General features: G+C 47.2%; 1 protein-coding gene across 2 annotated transcripts in view; it reads right to left on the minus strand.

Moving 5' to 3' along the window:
• The window catches only part of ZBTB40 (zinc finger and BTB domain containing 40), a 61,380-nt gene that overhangs the window by 14,232 nt on the left and 22,804 nt on the right, over positions 1-24,344 (minus strand). For both annotated transcript variants that reach the window (XM_034753508.1, XM_034753507.1), the window contains exons 4-10: positions 17,308-17,503; positions 16,535-16,677; positions 12,524-12,716; positions 7,641-7,777; positions 6,942-7,140; positions 5,357-5,490; positions 2,124-2,292 (exon numbers count right to left, since the gene is read on the minus strand). In XM_034753508.1, the coding sequence (XP_034609399.1) occupies positions 2,124-2,292; positions 5,357-5,490; positions 6,942-7,140; positions 7,641-7,777; positions 12,524-12,716; positions 16,535-16,677; positions 17,308-17,503 (1,171 nt within the window). The remainder of the gene's footprint in view (positions 1-2,123; positions 2,293-5,356; positions 5,491-6,941; positions 7,141-7,640; positions 7,778-12,523; positions 12,717-16,534; positions 16,678-17,307; positions 17,504-24,344) is intronic.

Consider the following 24,344-nt stretch of genomic DNA (forward strand, 5'->3'; position numbering starts at 1 on the left):
AGTTCCTCAAGACTGGTTGTTCAAATATATTCCATAACCTGCCCTTCTTCCTGCTACTATGAGGTCTGATTAAGCCTGGATTCTGTATTGGCGAAGGAACGGAGCAGCAATTGGGGTCACCCGGCCCTTTATGCCCTCGGTTGGGAACACCAGGACACATAGTGCACGGGCACAGCCCCCCAGCAGCCGCCATTGGCCAACAGGTGCTGAACTCAAGTGCACTGGGTACATATGCACCAAACACTGGAATAGATGTGGACAACACGTCTCAAAGAATCACCACTACTGTAAGCTAAGCGACTGTTTTCTGAGGTACTCCGAGCAAACCCACACCCATATACCTCGACAATGATTACAGGATAGCCCGACCACAATGAGCATCAGATCTTGATGCTTCCACTACTGAGTAAAGCTGGTTGCTGCTTGACATATTTCTAGTATCAAAACGTTGCTCAAAGAAGCATCAGACGCTGTTTGTGCTCTAGCAGAGCGAGCTGTCACTCTCACTGGTGGGTCTATGTGGGCTAATTCATAGAATAAGTAGAAATCCAGTTAGGAAGTGTCTGTGTTGAAATGGCCTAACCTTTCATCTGCATAAGCTATGAACAGACTGGGGGATGCCCTAAATGCCTTAGTTCTAGCAGTGTAAAAAGAGCACCCTATGAATAGCTAGGGTGTGATGCTCAGGCTTGCCTTTGTTCGACTGTAGTTTGGGGGAAAACACAGGTAGATGTATAACCTGGTTTAGGTGGAAGTCAGAAACTACGTTCGGTATAAATTTTGGATGAGGTCTCGAGGACACCCTGTCATTATTAAAAAACATATACGGGAGCCCTGCCATTAGTGCTTTTATCATCCCTACCTTCTGGTCGATGTTATTGCTATTAAAAAGTCTGTTCTGGTAGAAAGATGAAACAGGAAACATGTAACTGGTGGCTCAAAAAGTGGGCCCATTAACCCTGCCAGTACAATAATTAGATCCCTAGCAAGGGAAAGTTTTCTATCTGGAGGCTCTATCCTCATATGGCCTTCTAGGAACATTTAGTCACCATAGGGTGTGAAAAATGTGGAATACCCCTGAACTGTAGAGAGGAAAGCTGAGATGGCTGCTAGGTGGACCCTCAGAGAGCTTATCAATGACGGTAGGTACTGCAGGGTGCCTGGTACCAGAAGTAGAGATGGCAATAACTGACATTGTTGTGCCGAGATAATGAATCTTTTACACTTGGCAGAGTAAGTCTCGTAGAGTCCTTTCTACTGTGGAGGAGAATGTTTTGTATCTCATTTGAACAGATTCTTTGTACTGATGTATACCAGCCAGCATCCATGCTATGACGGATAGGGAATGTGGATCTGGATGGAGGAGCTGTCCATCTGTTTGAGATATGATATCTGTATTGGAGTTTGGATGGGTCTGAGAATCAGAACAGCCTCAGCCACGCTGACACTACCACGATCATTCTGGCTGTATCCTGCCTGAGCACCATGGATCAATGGAATTAGAGGGTAAGCATACAATAGGGCCAAATTAAGAGTACAGTGGGAAAAACAGCCTGAATGTTCAAACAACCACTCAACTGCATAGTCCTTGTGCTATAGGGCTGTCATGTCACTACAGACTTGTGCTGGACAATACTGTTATCTTAGGTCAAGCTACGAGATGGCTAATAGATTTACAATATGAACACAGAAACCTACATAGATCCAGTATCATGTGAACAGCCAGAGCTGAGATAGCGCCATGTGAAAATAAACCAGTGCACATGCAAAGCAGCTAACAAACAGCCTGAGTGTTTCCTGAGCAAAAGCCTAGCCCATGAAATCACATACAAAGGTAGTGGGTGAATCACTGAAGTTAGAGATGGTCTAATAGATTGGTTGGTCAACACCTATCTCCCTGCTAATGTAGGAATGACCTTACAGTACATTTCCTAGTACATGGGGCCATGCATGAATCCACTAGGATCCCAAGCACACCTTTAGTGAATGCTCCATTCTAACAGTACAATACAGGGGTTGGGCAGGCAGCTATTCCATGCTGTGATTCCACATTAAACCACACACAGCTCCAATTACCAGAGACTGGTGTAAGCGAACTGGAGTGGCACCTGCAGGTTTCTTACCCACATGCCCCAGCTCCTGCATCACTGGCTGTAGGCCGGGGAAAGACTCATGAACAGTGCATAACAGCTGACAGATCTTGATGGCAGGTACAGACTTCTCCTGTGCAGTGCTCAGAGCTGCTTTCAAGGAGGCCTCTGAACTCTCCTTCTGAGAAGAAATACTCAGTAGCTAAAGAAACACAAGAGAGAAGAAGTAGTTACATGGCAGACAGTGATATTTTTTTCATTCCTGTACTTGCTTTAGCTTGGTTTAGACCCCTCTATGAGAAACAGAAGCTCAGAACATAAGAATAGCCATACTGGGTCAGACCAATGGTCTGTCTAGCCCAGTAACTCATTTCTGACAGCGGCAAGCGCCAGATACTTCAGAGGGAATGAACAAACCATGCCAATTTTGAGTGATCCATCCGGTCATCCAGTCCCAGTTTCGGGCAACTGGAAGTTTAGGGATGCCCAGAGCATGGGGTTGCATCCCTGACCATCTTGGTTAATAGACGTTGATGGACCTGTCCTCCATGAACTTCTCTAATTCTTTTTTGAACCCAGTTATACTTTTGGCCTTCACAACATTCCCTGGCAACAAAGTTCTACAGATTGACTGTGAGTTGTGTGAAGAAGTACCTTCTCTTGTTTGTTTTAAACCTGCTGCCTATTAATTACATTTGGTGACCCTAAGTAGTGTTATGTGAAGGGGTAAATAACACAACACTTTCTCCACACCATTTGTGATTTTATAGATCTCTATCATATCCCTTAGTCGTCTCTTTTCTAAAATGAGCAGTCCCAGACTTTTTAATCCTTCCTCATATGGAAGCTGTTCCATACCCAATCATTTTTTTGCCCTTCTCTGCTTTTCCAATTCTAATATATCTTTTTTGAGGTGAGACAACAAGAACTGCACACAATATTCAAGGTGTGTGCGTACCATCAATTTATACAGTGGCATTATGATGTTTTCTGTCTTATTATCTATCCTTTTCCTCATGGGTCTGAACAATGTTAGCTTTTTTGACTGCCGCTGCATATTGAGCGGACGTTTTCAGAGAACTATCCACGATGACTCCAAAATCGCTTTCTTGAGTGGTAACAGCTAAGTTAGACCCCATCATTTCGTATGTATAGTTTGGATTATTTTTTTCCATTTTTTTCCCCCCAATTACTTTGCACTTACCAAAACTGAATTTCAACTGCCATTTTGTCACCCGGTCAAGTGAGATCCCTTTGTAACTCTTTGCAGTCAGCTTTGGACTTAACTATCTTCAGTAGTTTAGCATGGTCTGCAAATTTTGTTCAGCCCTTTTTCCACATCATTTATGAATATGCTGAATAGCACGTGTCAGTACAGATCCTTGGGGTACCCTGCTATTTACCTCTCTTCATTGTGAAAATTGACCATTTATTTCTAATCTTGGTTTCCTATTTTTTAACCAGTTACTGATTCATGGGAGTACCTTCCTTCTTATCCCATGACTGTTTACTTTTCTTAAGAGTCCTTGCCAAAGGCTTTCTGAAAATCAAAATCGGTATCAGTCTTATCCACATGCTTGTTGACTCCCTCAAAGAATTCTAATAGATTGGCGAGGCATGATTTCCCTTTACAAAAGCCATGTTGCCTCTTCCCCACATATTGTGTTGATCTGTGTGTCCAATAATTCTGTTCTTTACTATAGTTTCTACTAATTTGTCTGGTACAGAATCTGACAGATTGCAGCAAATATTTGCTCCCCATGTAGGTACTTACAGACTGTGATCAAGTCACCCCTTAATTTTCTCTTTGTTGAGCTAAATCCATTAATACCTGTGCCATCAGACACAACTGCTTCTGCCACCAATAGGCTCCCTGGCCTGTAATTGCCATGATTGCTTCTGAAGCCTTTTTTAAAAATAGGTGTTACATTAGCCATCCTCCAGTCATCTGGAACAGAGGCTGATTTCAATGATAGGTTACATACCACAGTTAGTAGTTTTTCAATTACATATTTGAGTTCCTTCAGAACTTTTGGGTGAATACCATCTGGGCCTGGTGACTTACTACTGTTTAATTTATCAATTTGTTCCAAAACCTCCTCTACTGCTGACTTTTGTTTGGCAGATATTGTGTTTTACTTAGTTTATAACTCTGCACCAGCGAAAGGGCTTCTGGGGATTTAAAAAAAAGAAGAGGTTACAGTACTTCAAGTGATCAACTGGCTGCTTTTGGACTGAGCCAAACTAGCACTGCTGCTCTAAGGAAGTGGGGACCATTTCGATCCCCAATAGCTTATTTTCCTTGAGGGTAATGACATTGTTAGCTAACTGGTAACTCCAGCCTTTCATTGGGAGATAGCCTGGATATGCTGTGATTTATAGTCTATTAAAGTCAAATCATTCCAGTGACCTCTGGGCATTTCCTTCCCCTTCGACCCTGATCCCATGGTACCATACCCACTGTAGCTCTTCTTGGCCATAGAAACACAAACTGTGTACGGGATAAGCAACGGCATGGAAAGAGTTGAGGCTGTTACTAGGGAGTCTGCATGAGGCCAAGGCTTGAGAGAACTGTCCATTTTGACAAATATTTATAGTCAGTCTAAAGAACACCAAATCCCCGGAGAGGCTGCAACATCAATTATCAAGAGCAGAGCTGATCAGCGCAGGCTGCTCCGTGAATAAATTTCGCCCACCAGCTAGCCAGCCGCTGAGGAGCCCAGCGCTTGCTTCTGCCTCTTTAGTTCTACAGGCTCGATGTGGCCTAGTCTCCCTTTCCTAGAGGTGAATGCCAGGGTGGGCTTGCCAACATTACAGGACAGCTAAAATCCACCAAGTCATAGCAACAGCCATATCATTCTCAGCACGTCCCCTATGAATACTTCACTTGGATGACAGGCAGTCTGGAAGCTGCTGACCCACAGGACAGTCCACACCGTGCTAGTTGCCAGCTGTGCTTTCCATAAGGCATCTAGGCCGCTTTGCAGAGCTGAGCTGGAACTGTATGTCAGGGCACCCACATTTTGCTCAAATGAGGGCCTATTGGTAACTTCCCAGGAGCCAGAGATGCATAAAATGTTTGGCATCCCCTCATTCTAAGAGAAGGGTAGCTCTGAGAACACAGATGCCAGCATGCCATGCTCTACTCTGATCTAAGTGGTTTCAACTTGGATCAGGATGGAACATTTCAAGCTAGGAAGATCATGGGATGTACATTGCACTAAAGCAGAGGACTGCCGTGGGCCACCTTACCACCCCACCAGTACCTCTTTCACCGCCTCTGTGAGGCCCACTTCTCCCGGAGCCAAGCCCTCCAGTCCAGCTCTCTGCTTGATGGCCTCCGAGATCAGCTTGCTGTGTCGCAGTATTATCTCGATGGCTGTGCTTTCACTGGTGGCCACTGAAGGAAGAGAAGATATTAAGAATGGAGGGGGTTCCTGCAGGCTCTCTCATCTCTGTTCACCCCATTTCAGACAGGGGCCCCTCCCTCAGTGGGAATGCCTCCCTTTGGGAGCGGGGGGAGGGTGAATGACTAAGGTGCAGACCTTGGTGGCATTAGTTATGGCTGTGAAAACACCATCCAAGAACAAATCCAACTAGAGATAAAGGAGTGACAGTTTTCAACACTTGTCCACTTTGGAGGGTGGGGTGAGAACAGGTTTCCTGATTTTTTGGAAGGAATTTCGTTAAAGAACACTGTCAATTTAAGCAATCATCACATTTCTCTCTGAGTGCATCCTGCCTGCTTCTGTAACCAGCCGTGCTGCAGTGGAAGAGATTAGGGGATAAATATATTTTCTCTAGTTTTTCCAGTGTGTTTACGTGGTACATTTAACAGCAGTTTGTGTACAGTCAGCTTCACTCTTTCCCAGCATTGTGAATCAGCCGGCTGAGCTCCACTCTTGTTTGTGTGAGATTATTATTCAGTAATTGGGGAAAGAAAATCATTTTAAAGTAGGAAAATGTGATTATAGTTGGCAGGGAAACTCAGGGGAAGAAGTAAGTCCTAGAGAGACAGGCAGTGGACTTGTGCCAGCTGTGCTCTTGGATTTACCATTAGCTTATGTTTTCAAACTGATAGGGTTTCAGTTTGATGGTACCTCCTGAATTCTTTCAAATCATTTTTTCCCTGAAAGTGCTAACCAGGTGCAGGGAGGTGAGACACTTGCATTGCTGTTACCTGGCAAGGGGGTGGGGGTGGGAGGAGAACTGAGTCAGGGAAAGACAAACACCCTCCCCAGGCCTCAAAAGCTTTGCTAATTTCTAGAGACAAATGATGCGCTGTCTGAAAGAGTTCAGTAAATATCAGTTCTCCAATCCTGCTGTGCCCCCTTATCTCTCATTTCAATGAACAATACGCTGCACAATTCTAGCAACGCATCACACCACATGGAAAGCTGTTGTTCTGGTGTTTCCGGCCCCAACTATAAAGAGGGTGTGCTGGAAGTCACACAAGATGGCTTTTGCCATTTTTCCCAGCCAAGTTAGAGGGTGTCCCAGGAGATTCAGACAAGCAGCAGATGCTTATCTGACCTCTAAAGTGTTTAGTCACCACTTCACTGGGCTGGGGTGAGAGTTGATGTACATCACTACATCTGAAGCGGGGGGGAGGGCAGGAAGTGAAAAGATCTGGTGGGATCTGAGAGGAAAGCATAGGAGGAAAGTAGACTGAGTGAGATCTGTGAGGATTTGTTGTTGACTGGGGGAGGTAGGATCTGTAGATAATCCACATCTGATGTCTGCGGGGATGGAGAGAGAAGGATCTGGTGGGAACAGTGAGAAAGGCACCTCAAGGAGGATCTGATGGGATCTAGAAGGAAAGTATCTTTGTCCAGAGTACAATATCACTACCTGTTTGGAAGAAAAACTCTGCATCGGGTTCCTTCCGGATTTCCTCAATGAGCAGGTTCAGCGGAAGCTCTGCCTCTCGCGCTGCCAGTAGCAGCTGCCAAACGGCAGTCACCGACACAGTTTGTTCTTCCAGTGCTGCAGATACCAGTGAGCTGAAACCCCTCGAGCCAGTCTCCCTCTTCACAATCTGTTCCATTACCTTCAAGAGACAGGCACCAAGACACTAAGAGGAACTTCTATGCATCTGCTACAGACTAGTCAACTACCCATCTGCCTGCTAGAGATCTGGACTCTCATTTTTCTATTGTCCTGCTGAGACCTATACCAGGAACATGTGTCACGTGACCAAAATGCTTGAGCCCTGCAGCAGCTAATGGACAGCCAGACTGGGTGCTTACAGGAGCACCAATGTGCGATGAGACATGCCAATAACAAGAGAAACTGAAGCCATTTCCTCGGCTGTGGAGCGAGTAGTTGCTGTTTGACAACTTTTAGCTTCAAGAATCCATCTTTTGTTGTGTTCTGCTGCACCTGGTGGAAGCTAAAGAGACATTAACCCAACTTCTGCAGTAAAAAAAAAAACCCACACCATGTTGCAATGATGAATGTAATAATCGGGTCCTCTCTAGCCTTCCTCATACAAATCAGGGTTTAGGATACCATGCTCTAGTCAAATACAAAGACAGACAATCCTCTCACCTCCCTTTCTCCAGGAGCTAAGTTTTGTGCAGCTGAGATCCCTCGCAGCAGCATCTGCGTGTCCATGAAGAGCTCTGCAAAGTTTTCTTGGTATCGTTTCAGCAGTTGGGTCCCATAATCCTCTGGGGTCCATCTGGCTGAATGCAAATGAAAACAACAGTTCAGTATGTTGTGCCTTTCTGATGCTCAGAGCTAAGGGGATAAAGCAGATAAGGGGCCACACTGGCACACTAAGTTACTGCAGTAGCCTTTCACTTGGGACACCTGGGTCCAAATCCAAGCACAAGGGAAAAATAGGTTTCAGTTCTAGTCACTAATGATCTGTAATCTGAAAATTGAGGGAAGCACAGATTCTCCTCACAAGAGCCTTGGGGGCTGGGGAGTTGCAGGACAGGTCTGAGGTGTCTTGGTAGTACTGTAGTACGAATAACAGAGGGTAGATACTCCAGGTCAGGATGGACAGTCACTAGCAGAGCTCCAGGGATCAGAAGGAATGGACGGTAGCAGGTGTGAGGTGCACTGGCTGAGCTGTGTAACAGAAGTTTGCAGTGTCCACCTGCCCTCTAGTTAGGTCTAGCCAAGTGCTATTAGCCATTCAGTTGTCTGAGCTCTACACTTATCCATATAAAAGGAGACATTATAAACTGTACAGTGTGCGTATACACATAAGTCTCTTGGCTGCAGATAGCTATTCCTAGTCTATTCAAAGCATCGGTCACAGTCCTCCTAGTTCAGAAGATCAAAGGCTCAGCTTCTGGCCAAGGCCAACAGACCTTGTAGTCTAGCATATGAAGACAATACTGTGAGATAATCCTTCACAGTGTCTCCTTTTGATTCCCCTGTAGTTAGAAGGTTCCACTGCTGGCTTTTAGTTGTCATTACATTGAGGGGGCCTATGGTCTATTAGTCACAGCCTTTGAGTAACTCATCTCTTCAGTTAACCCTTCTTCAGGTGTGCACAAGTAATATATTAAATACACTACACCATTTCCCAAACAACCACATGGCCAAGATAATCTGGGTCTGGGTGGGCTGGGTTATCTTTGATGAAAATATTTAGGAGAAAGTAAAGCAAATTGTGGATTGTATGTACATCAATACCAGGACATAGGTGAACACTTGAGTGAATCAGGAAAGAGCACCAATGTGATTCAGATGCTGAAGGAAGGAATGAGTTACAATTACAGAGCTCTTGGGGAATAGATAGAGAGTCTCAAAGAATTGGAAATGTCTGCACTATAAGACAGAGCACAACTCTTTAGGGTGGCGAAAGGGGCAAGGGGAGTTAATGGATGAAATTAAGAAAAGGAAGATTCAGAGTGAGCATCAGGAAAAATTTCATGCCAGTGAATTCAATGAGACAGTGGCCTGGTCTCCAGGGAAGCGGTGAAAGCCTCATTGCCCAGTCTAGCTTTAAATGTAGCACCCTGGAGCTGTATGGAACAATCCTGCACTGAGCAGGGAGCTGGGCTAAGCGCTAGTAGGTTTTTTCTCATATTTAATGTTTAAGATTTCATTAAACAAACATTAATTCTTAGAATTTATTCCAAACCTTGTAATCATGTCAAGCTCTGAAAATGCATGCACGCTTAGTACAAATCACTTAAACTCTGTCCACAGCAATAAGGTACATTTCACATCACAGTAATACTGTACCAAATCCAGAGCTGTTCAATTTGACACACAGTGCATTGCGGTATCAGTGGACTCTCCCTCACTCTTTATTTCCATGGTAAAGAACATTGTGCTTCTATTTATTCCAATTTCAATTTCAGGATATGCAACGCATGTAATGAAGGAATGCTCCTCCCTGGAATGGGTATTACCACTAGATAATTAACCACATTCGGAGTCTGATGTTTCAAGGGAAGCAATGATGCTCAACAAATGATGAGGCAAACTGTCTGCCTGGAATGTTTGTCACAGGGATTTATCGGTATTATGAGCACAAATTTGCTTTCTATTAAACATTCATTTACATTTCACTGCATTTCAATTTAGTTTGTAATTTTTAAGTGGGTTCAGCACTGATGAAAAATGCTGGTCTATTTGAAGTCCAAGAGGGAGGACCGAGGCCCACGTAGGACAGAAGGTCCAACCCCACTCAAATGATGGATGGTCCCCAGAGCTCAAAAAACAACATTCCATGGGACAAGTAACAAAAAAACACGTGTCAGAGTCAAAGGTTCAAAACAATGAGGGGAGGGATAGCTCAGTGGTTTGAGCATTGGCCTGCTAAACCCAGGGTTGAGAGTTCAATCCTTGAGGGGGCCACTTAGGGATTTGGGGCAAAATCAGTACTTGGTCCTGCTAGTGAAGGCACGGGGCTGGACTCACTGACCTTTCAAGGTCCCTTCCAGTTCTAGGAGATAGGATATCTCCATTAATTTTAAGGTACTGGATAGAGACAGTGAGGAGAATATTCCAGATAACGCCCACTGCCCTGAAAGGGAATCTGGATATTGCGAAAGGGAACTCTGCCCAGAGATGTAAACAAATGAGATAAAGGAAGCTGGCCCCATGGTTGCAAAGAACCCCTCACCCAACCTCCGCTTCTTGGATTCATGTGTGGCCACGGTGACCAGCATCAGGAGGCAGCTGAGGAGGTAAGTTCCCTCTAAGCTGTACGGCCATACAGCAGGCTATCAAGGGCCGTGCAGGCAGGGAGAGGTGCCCCAGCCCTGCCAGAGCTGCCACGGCTGGGGAGAAGCATCCCTCCCCCGGCCCCGAGCTGCTGCGGCGAGAGGACTGGGGGAAGTCCTTTCTCCCTGCCGCAGTCTGCACCCCAACCCTCTGCCCCACCCTGAGCCCACACCCACACTCTGAACCTCTCGGCCACACATCTGCCTCCATATTGGTGCACATAACAAAATTCATTCTGTACATGGACGTAAGAAATGAGAGGGAACACTGCCGAGGAGGAGGTGCTGGGACTCTGTGCAGCCATGGACAGGGAGTGTCTAAATAGAAAACGTGTAGGGAGAAGAGTAGCCAGAACTTCAGCAGGAGGTTCTAGAGGAGCCAGACTAGGGGCTGCAATGGGGCGGAGGTAGGCATCCGCCAGGGTCTCCTATGTGGGATCGACTGCCTTGGAGCCTGAAATCTTTCACAGAAACGACCACATTCATTCACAGTGGTTATTTGGGAGCTATACTCTTTTCTCTCCAATGCTGTGGTGCTCCATACTTTCGTGGTCTCCAGCTGCAATTACACTTTGACACTGGTCAGCCACCTACTCCAAACTGCAGCTGTGGCAACACACAGCAGCACAACTACTCAAAGGCTTTGCACCCAACAGATACTAATGCAGGCTCAAGGACTCCAGCAGCAGCCATCACATAGGGACTGCTTCAAAGGTCTCATTACTACCACACACCGATTCTTAAACGCAGTAATAGCTCCAGTCTACGTGACAGCCAACCAGTCACCTGTCCCTGTCCCTGGGAAGGAACTACTGACGCTCCCATGTTACTATATTGACACTGACCTGTGACGCAGGAAAGCCCCTCCCTTTTAACTTACTCCACGACACATCTGTGCGACCCTCCTGGGCAAGGCCAAACACCAATTCTAGATTAGATTATTGGAACTGGATTTTCATAGGGCTACATTATAAACTTACAAAACAAACTGTATAAATGACGACTAAATACTGCAGCCACTAATGGAAAGAGCTCCAAGGGTGGCCTGGGTTCAGTGTGGGAACCTACATTTCATATGGTCATTAATGATGTGGAAGGCGTAACTGTTTAAGTGGCCCATCTGCTGCAGAAGTTATAGCTTTGCCCACTCTCCAGCTCTGGTTCTTTCTTTAGTTGTGTATATTATATCGAGGTCTCTTATAAAATCCTGTAAGATCCTGAGAGAGATCTCAGGGACACCCATCAGCCCTAGGGAGACTGTAGTGCTTATATGCTCTGCAGAACCAAAGAGACTCCTGTGGAATTTAGTGGGTCAGATTTTCAGCTGACACTAAACTGAGAGGAGTGGTAGTGACTCTGGAGGGTAGGGATAGGATACAGAGAGACCTAGACAAATTAAAGGATTGGGCCAAAAGAAATCTGATGAGGTTCAACAAGGACAAGGACATCTGCAGGGTCCTGCACTTAGGACGGAAGAATCCCATGCACTGCTACAGACTAGGGACTGAATGGCTAGGCGGCAGTTCTGCAGAAAAGGACCTAGGGGTTACAGTGGACGAGAAGCTGGATATGAGTCGCTAGTGTGCCCTTGTTGCCAAGAAGGCTAACGGCATTTTGGGCTGTATAAGTAGGGGCATTGCCAGCAGATCAAGGGACGTGATCATTCCCCTCTATTCGACATTGGTGAGGCCTCATCTGGAGTACTGTGTCCAGTTTTGGGCCCCACACTACAAGAAGGATGTGGAAAAATTGGAAAGAGTCCAGCGGAGGGCAACAAAAATGATTAGGGGTCTGGAGCACATGACTTATGAGGAGAGGCTGAGGGAACTGAGATTGTTTAGTCTGCAGAAGAGAAGAATGAGGGAGGATTTCATAGCTGCTTTCAACTACCTGAAGGGGGGTTCCAAAGAGGATGGGTCTAGACTGTTCTCAGTGGTAGCAGATGACAGAACAAGGAGCAATGGTCTCAAGTTGCAGTGGGGGAGGTTTACGTTGAATATTAGGAAAAACTTTTTCACTAGAAGGGTGGTGAAGCACTGGAATGGGTTACCTAGGGAGGTGATGGAATCTCCTTCCTTAGAGGTTTTTAAGGTCCGGCTTGACAAAGCCCTGGCTGGGATGATTTAGTTGGGGTTGGTCCTGCTTTGAGCAGGGGGTTGGACTAGATGAACTCCTGACGTCCCTTCCAACCCTGCTATTCTATGATTCTATGATTCTTTGTTGAGCTAAATCCATTAATACCTGTGCCATCAGACACAACTGCTGCTGCCACCAAATTGTCTAGCAGAAGGTGCAGATCAGGGAATGATGCTTTTACAGCCCCAAGGAGTTTTACCAAGCTCTCAGCTTTCAGGGTCTTCTCTTCCACCACCTTCCTGAGCAGATTCTCCATTGCCTCCCTGTGGGAGCTGCCTTCACAGCAATCCAGAATCACCTGCAGGAACAAGCAAACAACCAGTTATGAGAAATTCCCAATGACTCTTATGTCTGAATGACTCAAGATGGCCTAAAATGGTATAAGATTACACAATGCTCTATTAGTTTTGTATAATCTTTTTATACTTTTTCTAGTATTGCATTTACTGTATCCATTGCTTCAGCTGTATTTGACATCACACTCTGAAGTCTTTATAAGGTGCCTGTAACTTTGGTATCTAAGCACACTATATGTGACTGACATTTGTCAACCAGAAGAATAGGTTGTGAGGAAACACGTCTGGAGGACAAAGACTGAACTGGGAAGGGTGGTCCCAGGCTGAAGGAGACTTCCAGCCTGTATATGGAAGATCTGTAACCTGCTTGTATTATCTATCAGGGTGAGACACTGCTTGATTCAAAGCCATCTAGTTTATAGAACTCAGATTGTATTTTACTTTTATTTCTTAAGTAACCAACTTTGATCTGTGCGCTTATCACTTACAATCTGTCTTTCTGTAGTTAATAAACCTATTTTATATATTACCTAAAACAGTGCTTTTTGGTTGAAGTACTTGGGAAATCTGCTCAGGTTGTAAGGGCTTGTGGACATCCACTTTCCTTTGTAGACGTGGCGGAGTGAGTAATAAACTTACAGTGGTCAGGCTTCTGACCAGGGCAAGATGGTACAGCTCTGGAGTGTGAGGCTGGGAAGCTGGGGGGAATTGGCTGGAGTCTCTCTATTGCTGGTTCATGAGTGGCTGGCGGAAGCATTCATGTAACGCAGTTGGGTGGGCCCCTACCTGTGGAGGTCTGTGTAAGTGCAATACCTGGAGAGGTTTTCAGCTTGTCACAGCATCACAGTGTGAGAGGGAGCCCTAGTTGGTGGCACAGAGGGCTCAGTGGCACCCAGTTCCAGGTGGCACCTTGGGGAACCCGTCACATAGGTATATGTAGTTTATTGACCTCCCTCTATGCACGAGGTCAGATTACGTTTTTCCACTGAACCTGGCACTTAGAGTTGGCCAAAAAATGGAAAACACATTTCTGACAAAAGAATTTCAATGTTATTTTCATTCTGCAGGTTCCAAAAAGATTGTTCATTTATTCAAAATAAATTTCCTTTCTAAAAAAATTTTGATTTTAGATTTTTTTTGGTTTATTTTTTCAGGTATTTTTCTTTCATTGCTCCTGGAAAATGGGTGGAAGGGAGAGAAACCTTATTATTTTAATAAATACCTTATTTGTTAACAGTGATTTATTTATATGACCCACCCATGGACCATCCCTTATGCATAGTATAGCAAATACCTAGCACAAGATTAGAAACACTCTCTGAATACAAGATTGCACTTCCCGAATACAGGCGGTAGCCGAAGAGATGGTCTTTTCACAAGGAATAACAGATACCACATTCCAAACACGGGCAAGCAGGGGTACTATGCAAGAAAACCCTTTACAAACAGTAGACTCTACGTTCCTCGGCTGTCAGCAAATAGCTGTGAAACCCACTGGCAAAGTGTGTCTCATCTCCTCCTGCTACTGCTACCAATTACTCTGTTAGCTCAAGTTGTAGATCTGTGCTGTGGCTGTTAAAACGTCCAGACCCTGCTGATGACCCAGCCTGGGGGTCGGTATGGTTCTACTTGATGGAATTTTTTCCATCTGTTTTTTAAATTAGGAAACTGCATCAAAAATGATGTTAAAAGAATATTATGATTGAAAAGTCAAGCTCTCACAAGTTAGGAAATGCCAGAGTTAGGGTTGCACATGCAAACCTAATTCAGCCCCCTTGTCTATATGCATTATGATAGTATGTGATCATGTAATTAAAAGCTATTGTTTCCATGGGACCCCGGTCTCATTCAATGCATAGGATGGAACTGCTCTCGGGGTGAATCAGGGTTGTGGGGGGGGGGGGAAAGAAGAAGAAGAGAAAGTTACTCTCCTTGTGCAGAAACGTAAGTTCTTCAAGATGTGTGTCCCTGTGGGTGCTCCACTTTAGGTGTTCGTGCGCTCATAATTAGAGATTTATGGTAGCAGTGCTTGGTTGGGTCATGCTCAGTCCCCATCTCACACCACTTCAGGAGACTAATTGGCGCTGTGTGACCAACCCCCTCTCTGTTCCTTCTCTACTGCAGAGCACTAGTGCGAAACTCCAAAGTAGAGGGGAGGAGGGAGGATAGTGGTCACACAACTCCAGTTAACTGCCTGAAGCAGCACAAGACGGAGACCGCACACGTGCAACCCAACTGGGCACTGCTACCATCAATCTCCGAGTATGAGCTCAGGGGCGCCCATAGGGACATCACTCGAAGAAGTCTGCATTACATTTTACAGTTTCATAAATAAAACAAAAACACACCACTACAAAGAACAAAAAACACAACAGACGTTTTGGGAAAGTGCTTAAGACTTATAAAACAATTTTTGTTGTTGTTGAACAAAAAAAAAAATTTAAAAATTTCAGCTAGCTCCACTTGCTCTTAATGCAGACAGATCTACACTCCTGATGCAGCATCAAGGACCAAGAGCTCAGATCCATGTAACCTCTTGGAGCATCTGTGCCTCCGGCCTTGTAATACCTGTGGTGGATGCTCACTGCTTTACTACATTCACGTGACCCTTCCTTCTCATGTACCCACTCCCAGTTAACCACGTCTCCTTCAATGGAGGAAGTTTACCAAACATTGGGCTAATCTCTAAATCCAGGAGGGGTAAACCTGGGATTCTGATAACAGCACCTTCTCTGGCCTTCTAGAACGGCTGGCAGCAGAGTTCATGCTCAGAGATATTTTGCTGGGAGCAGTTAATGAAAGGAGCCTGTAACAAACAGTTATTTAGGAGACTATCATGGGGAAGAACAGAGATTCTCAGCTCAGGTGCTGTGGCCTCAAGTCAAACCCACTCAGACAGAAAGCAGGCTTCATTCACACCAATGGCCCCAATGGTACTCTCTATTCATTGCAATACCGTGTCATAGGGGAACACACAGGCCCAACTAACTGCAACAGAAATGAGGCTGCAGGCACCTTTACCAAAAATATCACAGGACACACGCAAGAGCATTCAGAGTTTTGGTGTGCATAGATGGATTGTAAACAGCCCTCCCCAGACAACGCAGAAAGTGCTACACTGTATAAAACAGAAGGTCCTTTAGGCCAGGCCAGTCTGTGTGCACTGTGGTCACTTACAGGTGAGCGCTGATAATCCACCAGGAAACACTAAGCGTTGCACTTTGTAAATTTCAACTACGCTGAACATCAAAAATTGAGAAGAGGATGTTCTGCATATATGGGGATGTTCTACACGTATGAACAACTGTTTGCCCAGTTTAAGTAAGCCAAAACCTTTGGAGAATTACCTGAAAGGTAACTTGACAACTTAGACAAACACATACAGAATGACGTGCCCACTAATCAGGCTGGGAGGTATTCAACACTGGTGTTTTAATGTCCTGACCTGTTCTTCACAACCCTGTGGTAGTGCACTGCTCTGTGGGTTCACTACAGTGGACTTTCACAGAACTTCTAAAGAACACTAGCTGCCTCCCCTCCCCCGGCTTGGCCAGTGGGACATTCGGCGCATAGATCTGGGAGTGCTCATCTCAGTGCTGAACCTTTGCAGTTCAGCTCTCAGATTCACATGGTTCAATTAGAAAGTGAATGGGAGGACGTGAACTATTAACTATTTCTATTCCATGCTCTGCAGGGTAAATAAGGTAGTTACCAGGTCAGGGAAGCAACTGTGACCTGGTAAATCACGTGATAAGAAAGTGCTGTGCAGCCACACACACACCTCACACATACAGAGCTTTCCTTATTTCAGATTTGTTACCCGCTTCTCCAAGCCAGTCAGGAATCCCTCCTCTCCTGATTCGAGGAACTCTATGATGGGGCTCAGCTGTGTTATGCTCTGAATCAGCTCTTCCCTGTATTCCAGTAATAGAGCAGACAGGGTCTTTCCCTCTTCTGTGCTCCCTGGGGAAGAAAGATTTGGAAATGCAAGAGAAAAAACAAGTCAGGTTTGCAAAAAGTGACAGCAAGGTATTTTCCACTGAAGTGAGAGAGTGAGCCTCTGTGAAAGATCTAAGTGAATAGCAACGCTTATCAGGAGCATAAGCAGCAGAGAAACACACTTTACTATTCTCTTTAAACTCTATGAAAGGAAAATGGCTCATTTCTCTAACAGAGCACAAAGCCGCAAAGCAAGCTGGAGGTTAACGACAGGTTTGCAAGGCCACTGCTTTATGTCAAACTCAAAGAAGAAAGGAGCTTTCAGTCCTGAGGCACAGTCAGAGAACTGGCCCACGCTAGCCACCTAGCCATTGATTTAGACCTACAGTGAGTGAAGGGCAAAGACATTTCTGGGATTGCTCCACTGCAGGCAGTCAGAGTGGAAATGCAAAATCCCGCTCTGAAAAGCTTAGAGATCTCGGTTAGTGTTTGTGGATATAGCACACACAGAGAGCTAGGGCTTAAGGGAAATGAAATCCGCAGGCTTGAACAACAGCCTGCTGGGAGAACTACAGAAGGGTTTTGGAGGAACTGGTGAGGAGCTGCTCCAGCTCTCTAAAGCTCTCATGCCCATGGGGTTGCCTGCCCTCCTACCTGTTTGCTGCAGGGTCTCTCCACTGGCCTGCTCTCTCTCTAGTAGCGCTGTTTTTATCTTGGGATGCGTGTTTCGAAACAGCTCCAGCACAGACACAACAGTCTCAGCATCCAGACTCTGCTCGTCCCTCACTTTGCTGAGCAGTCTCTTGAACGCTGACTGTTCTTCCGCATCTTCCAAGCATGCCACTAGCATCTGTAAGACAACAGGAAAACGCTAGCCGGGGTTAGTAACACAGTTAACTGCTCTGTGCGGACGTACACAAAGGTCAGCCACCCACAGCCCCCAGCTCAGCAGAGAGCTTCAGCCCACAGACTGGTGAGGTGCCCAGTGGAGGGGCACATTCATCTCTCCAACCACACCGAATTCCGTCATCAGCTACAGGAACACTTTTTTTTAATTCACCCATAAGTCTTCAGGGAGGAGAACGACAAGCCTACTCGACCAGCTTTTATATTTATTGTCAGTGTGACAAATTGCAGCTGGCAAGTGGCCCTGTTTCAGGTCTGAATACATCTCTTCAGGAGCCTGTACGTGAGCCAGATTCCAGCAATGCTGAGGGACCTAATAAAACACATTCAGAGCAGTTTTGGCAACCCAAGGCCGGAGCGGGGAATACTAGATTTCACTGCAAAACAAGGAGGTCACTTGTGTGCATGGAGAGAGGGAAGGTTTTTTAAAGCAAGGCTATCAGAAAACCAGGCACACCACACCATAAAAGTTTTGGTGCCTGATCTTCAGCAATGCCAAGCACCCACAGCTTCAGCTGGCAGTGGTAAGATCAAAATGTGGGGTTCTAAAGTCTATCACTATGTCTCACACCAGCACAATAGGGCGGATGTGCTTGCACCGCTAGGGAAATTATTTATCGGGGATATAACAGGGGGAAAAAATAAGCTGGCTCTCTCCTGGCCATTCCTTAGAGCCCATTAATGTTGTCAATACCGCCTCTTCAGACACAAGCTGTCTCGCTCTCAAGGAGAGAAGGTGGCCCTTCAGAGCAGGCATCCTTTATTAAAGACTCCAGGGATGTTACAAAAGTACCTTTGAAGTAGAGCGCATAGCCCAGCTCCAGGGAGAATGGCCATTTTCGGCTATCATCGTCACTTTCATTTCTATGGTAAAAAGACTGAAGCTAGCTGCTTTAGGCCCCGTCGGGGATGGTGCACTTGCTTTTTGAGGCAGGTGTAAATGCTCAGACATTAGGATTGCGTGACCGTGCAATGAGCTATTGCAAAGAGTATCCACAGAGAGAGAGCTGAATGAGCCCAAGCTCTTACCCTGCTAATAGCATTTTTACTGCCAAACGGAGGAACACAGACATCAAGGGTCCGTCACTGAGGACCTGGGGGAAGAATGGTGATGCCAACATGTTTGGAGTATTGACTTAAACATCTTTAATGTGAAGAGCATTTTGGAATAAAAAGTTGATAACCAGACGTCGTAAATTCTCTGGTTTTGCACACGTGGCCCCTTTATTTAAGGGCCTGATGCTGTGAGATGCAGAACACATTCAATTTCCACTTATGTGAATGGGAGCTGAGCGTGCTCAGCACGTCCCAGGATCAGACTTTCACTGCTTATATGAGAAAGTAAGTAGCATTGTTGGTAATTTTTTATTAAAGGTAAACAGAACAGCTAACTCAAGCTCCCGACTGCAGGGCTTTCTCAATGGACTGTTTTGGTGAATGCAGTGCACTTGTAGCTGTGTCGGCCCCAGGATATTAGACAGACAAGGTGGGTGAGGTAATATCTTTTATTGGACCAGTTTCTGTTGGTGAGAGAGACAAGCTTTTGAGTCACAGGTCTGGGAAAGGTACTCCAAAAATCACAGAAAAATGCAAGATGCAACAGATTGTTTAGCATAAGCGGTTAGCACATATGCTAAGGGACCAGTCACAGTGTGGTTCGAAAGCTTCTCTCTCTCACCAACAGGAATTGGTCCAATAAAAGATATTATCTCACCCACCTTGTCTCTATATTGGTGAATGTTTTTCCAACTTGCTGGGGAGAAGGAAAGGGGACTTGTTGGGATGAGTTTTCTGAAGACGAAGAACCCCACTGTTGCATCCGAAGAAGTGAGGTTTTTACCCACGAAAGCTTATGCCCAAATAAATCTGTTAGTCTTTAAGGTGCCACCAGACTCCTTGTTGTTTTTCTTGATACAGACTAACACGGCTACCCCCTGATACTTCCCACTGTTCAGTGTTTCTAGAACAGCCTCTCTCAGACACAGCCCTCCATGAGAACTAGAACCTTCCAGCATTTTGGGGGGAGACTCAATAGTGCATTTTAGAGTTATTGCCTATGAAACTTTAAAAATCCTTTCAGATCCTGGAAAAGCTTAAGAAATATCACATTTAGATGGAATCTAAGCTTTCATTTATTATAAATTAATAAATTAATGGAGATATCCCATCTCCTAGAACTGGAAGGGATCTTGAAAGGTCATTGAGTCCAGCCCCCTGCCTTCACTAGGAGGACCAAGTACTGATTTTGCCCCAGATCCCCAAGTGGCCCCCTCAAGGATTGAACTCACAACCCTGGGTTTAGCAGGCCAATACTCAAACCACTGAGCTATCCCTCCCCCCCATTTCATAAACCCTTTTCATCGTAAAGAGCCTTGAACACATCAAACCAATTTTTGTGAATAAAACGCTAAGTTCTCAAACACCGCATCTGCATCAGAGAGTTGGTGCTTCTCCAGCATTGTTTAGAATGCTCATAAAACCCTTCTCCCGGTCCTGGGACCAATATGACGAACAACACTGCATACAACAGTTGGCCCAGCGAGTTTTAACAGAAACTCATGCACGAGAAACTGCAGAACTTGTAAGGAATTCCTAGGTAGGGTTACCATACGTCCGGATTTTCCCGAACATGTCCGGCTTTTTGGGCCTCAAATCCCCATCCGGGAGGAAATCCCAAAAAGCCGGACATGTCCGGGAAAATAGGGAGGGAGGGGTCGTTGGGCTTGGGTCCAGGCTGGGGCCGGCGGTGCTCGGCCGGGGCCGCTGGGGCCGGCGGTGCTCGGCCGGGGGCTGCTGGGGCCAGGGCGGGCTGGAGCCACTCGGCTGGAACCAGGGCCGGCGTCCCAGGGCCCAAGCTGAGCCGGGCGGGAGACGCCGGGGCCAGAGGGAGCCGCTCGGTGGGGGGGGCCGGACTGGGCCGCGCCGTGCCCAGCCCCAGCTTACCTGCCGCCTCCCTGTTTCAGGCTTCCCGCGAACATTTGATTCGCGGGAAGCAGGGGAGGGGGAGGGGCAGGGGGGCGGAGCGTTCAGGGGAGGAGGCAGAGTTGGGGCAGAGACTTTGGGGAAGGGGCGGGGCTGGGACGGGGGGCAGAGTTGGGGCGGGGCTGGGGCCCCGTGGAGTGTCCTCCTTTTTTTAAATTAAAATATGGTAACCTTATTCCTAGGGAACTTATAAGTGCTGTTGGAATTCCTATTGAAATCTAAATTTGGTCAGCTAGTAACTAGTACAACAGCAACAACATGCATCAACATTAATAACTTTCTCGGTTTTAAACCAAGTCTTGTTATTAGTCAGGTCACATGTACTTCTCCTGAAAGACAAATCCTGACCCATTTATGAGAGTTAGCAGGGGCAATAAGCAGTACTCTCTAAAATCAGCTGCACTATCCAAAAATGGCTGGATTAGTTAATTTAATGAAAGTCAAAACGGCATTTTCTCAAAAGTTATGATGAGATTAGGGTTACCATACGTCCATATTTCCCCGGACATGTCCGGCTTTTTAGTTGTTAATTGCCGTCCGGGAGGATTTTTTAAATATATAAAAACATCCGGAAAATACGGACGTATGATAACCCTACCCACTGCCCCCTCTCCTCTTGGGGTGTCAGCTCGCTCAGGACTGCAACCCCCCCATGCTGCTGCAACCCTGCGCCCCACGGCTAGGAGCGGTGGCGCCTCTGCAGCCAGCTGCTGGTGCGGGGGACCCGCGGCCGCGTCTCCCTCCTCCGATCATCCCCCGCGGCTCTGGCCCCCCCCCCCCGTCGTGGCCATGCAAGGAGCCCCCCGCCAGCGGTTCGTGCAGCCGGGGCTGTCTCCCCCCGGCGGAGCCACTGCCTGGGGGTGGGTCCTGGCGCAGGGGAAAGTTTCTCGTCGCGCGGCGGAGGCTCCCGGGAGCCCGAGCTCCCCGACCCGGGAAGGGCTCGCGCTGCAGTACCTCCCGCAGCCTGAGCTGCTGCAGCCTCCCCAGGTCCGGCTGGGAGCAGGGTGAAGGCTCCCCTGAGGGAGGTGAAGGGTGGAGGGGATTCTGAGGGGAGGGGGCTATGGGAGGGGGTGGAGGGGATTCTGAGGGGAGGGGCTGTGGAGAGTGGGGGGCTGTGATGGGGTTGGGCTATGGGAGGAGGTGGGGAAATAAAGGTTAGAGGTTATGGAGGGAGGTGAAGGGGAGGACTGAGGTGGGGGGTGCTATGGAAAGTGGGGGGCGCTATGGAAGGGGGGGCGGGGCTCTGAGGCAGGGGCTGTGGAGAGTGGGGGGGGCTGCAGAGGGCAGGCTCTCAGGAGAGGAGGCACTGAGGCAGGAGAAGGCTGAGGATGGGCCCTGTGGAGAGCAGGTGGCTATGGGGTGAGGCCTGGGGGGTCTGGCGGGCGGGTGGGAGGCGGCTCTGGGGTGAGGCCTGGGGGTTCTGGTGGGCGGGCGGGAGGCAGCTCTGGGGTAGGGTTACCATACGTCCGGATTTTCTCGGACATGTCCGGCTTTTTGGTCCTCAAATCCCTGTCCGGGAGGATTTTCCAAAAAGTCGGACATGTCCGGGAAAATAGGGAGGCATGGTAAGACACCGCCTCCTCCCGGGGCTCCAACTTTCCCGGCTCCCGCCACTCTCCACCGCAGCGGGGGCTGAAGCAACTTCCCCAGCACAGCAGTAGCCGGGGGCGGGCGGGAGGGAGGAGGGGGAATGCGGGGTGCTCAGGGGAGGGGGCGGAGTTGGGGCGGGGAAGGGGCGGAGTTGGGGCGGGGCCAGGGCCCCGTGGAGTGTCCTCTTTTTGCAGTATTGAAATATGGTAACCCTAGATGAGATGTGATAAAAACAAACAACAACAACAACAACCACAACCCCCCCCAAAAAACCATACGCCAGAGTTTAGAACAGAATACCTAGCACACCTTAGCTACAGAGCAACTCATGTGACTCCACTATTGTGTGATTTGCCCCTGCACAGCACTTTCATAGAGAAAGTGATTACATGAGGGACAGCAGAATGGATCCTTGGAACTCAGGAAAACTACAAGATACGGGGGTCATGCTAGGTGTAGGACTTCCCCCATCCCACTCTACCACACCCACAATCCAAAGTACATTTGGTTAACAAAGTCATCCCTAAACAAGGTAGTTGCTGTTTCCATAATTCAATCCTATTTACATTCTCTCGGAGACAGACTGCACACACAGTTCTAGCTAAGCATTGCTGTAAAGTCTCCTGCCACAGAAGGCTTACCATTTATAAAAGGAAGGTTTCCGCTGGGAAAATTTCAGAGACATAATGATCAATCCTCTGTGAAAGGAAGTTGTTTTTTTTAGTGAGCAATTTTTGAAGTGCACCCATTGAAGCAAAAGTAAAAGGGTTATCAGAACCTTCCCCTCTCAATGCAGACAGAGTTGTTATGAGCATGGATAGCACAGGGACTAGTTTTACATATCTGAACCATAGAAAAAACAAGCAGGCTATTACCAAACTATAAAGTTAATCAAATGTCATGATGCACACAGAAGTCACAGAAAAAATCTGCACTCCAATTCCAACGCTGCCAATTCAGAGACCAGAGGTCTTTTTGTTTTTCTAACATGCATTCTCATGGATAACTGACAAGAGGGTCCTTAAAAAACAGTGAGGTCACTTAGAGAAGCCCTATCTCAACCTCAACCCACAAAATGTCAATCAACTGACAAACTCTAAAACCAGGGACAAAGGCCTTGTCATAGACCAGAACTTCAGGATCCCTTTTCCAGCAACAGAGAGCATTTCTCTAGAACTGCCTTTACTAAAGAAAGCAATGTTTCAGTCAATTGCCCAGTATTCAGCATGCTGAGGATAAAGGCGTTTACTCCCTCATAACTTTGTCCAAAAATTCCTGCTTTTGCAAAAAGGGTAGCAATAATTGGGCAGGCTCATACATAATGGAAATGATCCACAAGAACAATGACATTTATTCTACATGGAAAAATCAACATTCCCCCCATTTCATCTGAGCCTAGCAGTAAAAGGAACAAATGAGCTGTGCAATAATTTGAATGGAGTTTCTCTCAGACAGCACGGGAAGGGAAGATTTGACACCAGCAAAGCTCTTCCATGCTTCCCCAAATTACTGCAATTTTAGTCTTATTCTCATTTCCAAGCAGGTTTCAGCCAGCCCAGAACCAAATTAGATAGGAATGGTTTATACGAGAGATACACAGAGAGATACTAACCAAAAAACCTCAGATCTCCCTAAATCAGGGGTGGGCAAACTACCTGTCAGGCCTTTTAATCCGGCCCTCGAGCTCCCGCCGGGGAGCGGGGTCAGGGGCTTGCCCCGCTCCGGCACTCCAGCTGGGGAGTGGGAGCTTGCTGCGCAGCTCCCAGAAGCAGCAGCATGTCCCCCCTCCAGCTCCTACACTTTCGGGCAGCCAGAGGGCTCTCCGCAGGCTCCCCCTGTCTCAGCACCACCCCCCGCAGCTCCCAATGGCTGGGAACCATTGGCGTAGGAACCGGAGGAGGGACATGCTGCTGCTTCCGGGAACTGCTTGAGATAAGCACTGCCTGGAGCCTGCACCCCGAGCCCCCACTTCCCCCTATGTCCCAACTCCTGCCCCAGCCCTGATCCCCCTCCCGCCCTCTGAACCCCTCAGTCCAAGCCCGAATCACCCTCCTGCACCCCAAACCTCTCATCCCCAGCCCCACCCCAGAGCCTGCATTCCCTGCCAGAGCCCTCAACCCCCCTGTGCCCCAGCCCCAATCCCCCTCCCGCCCTCTGAACCCCTCAGGCTCAGACTGGCGCACCCTCCTGCGCCTTGAACCCCCCCAACCCCC

This window comes from Trachemys scripta, chromosome 19, assembly GCF_013100865.1.
Source record: "Trachemys scripta elegans isolate TJP31775 chromosome 19, CAS_Tse_1.0, whole genome shotgun sequence".
NCBI lineage: Eukaryota > Metazoa > Chordata > Testudines > Emydidae > Trachemys > Trachemys scripta.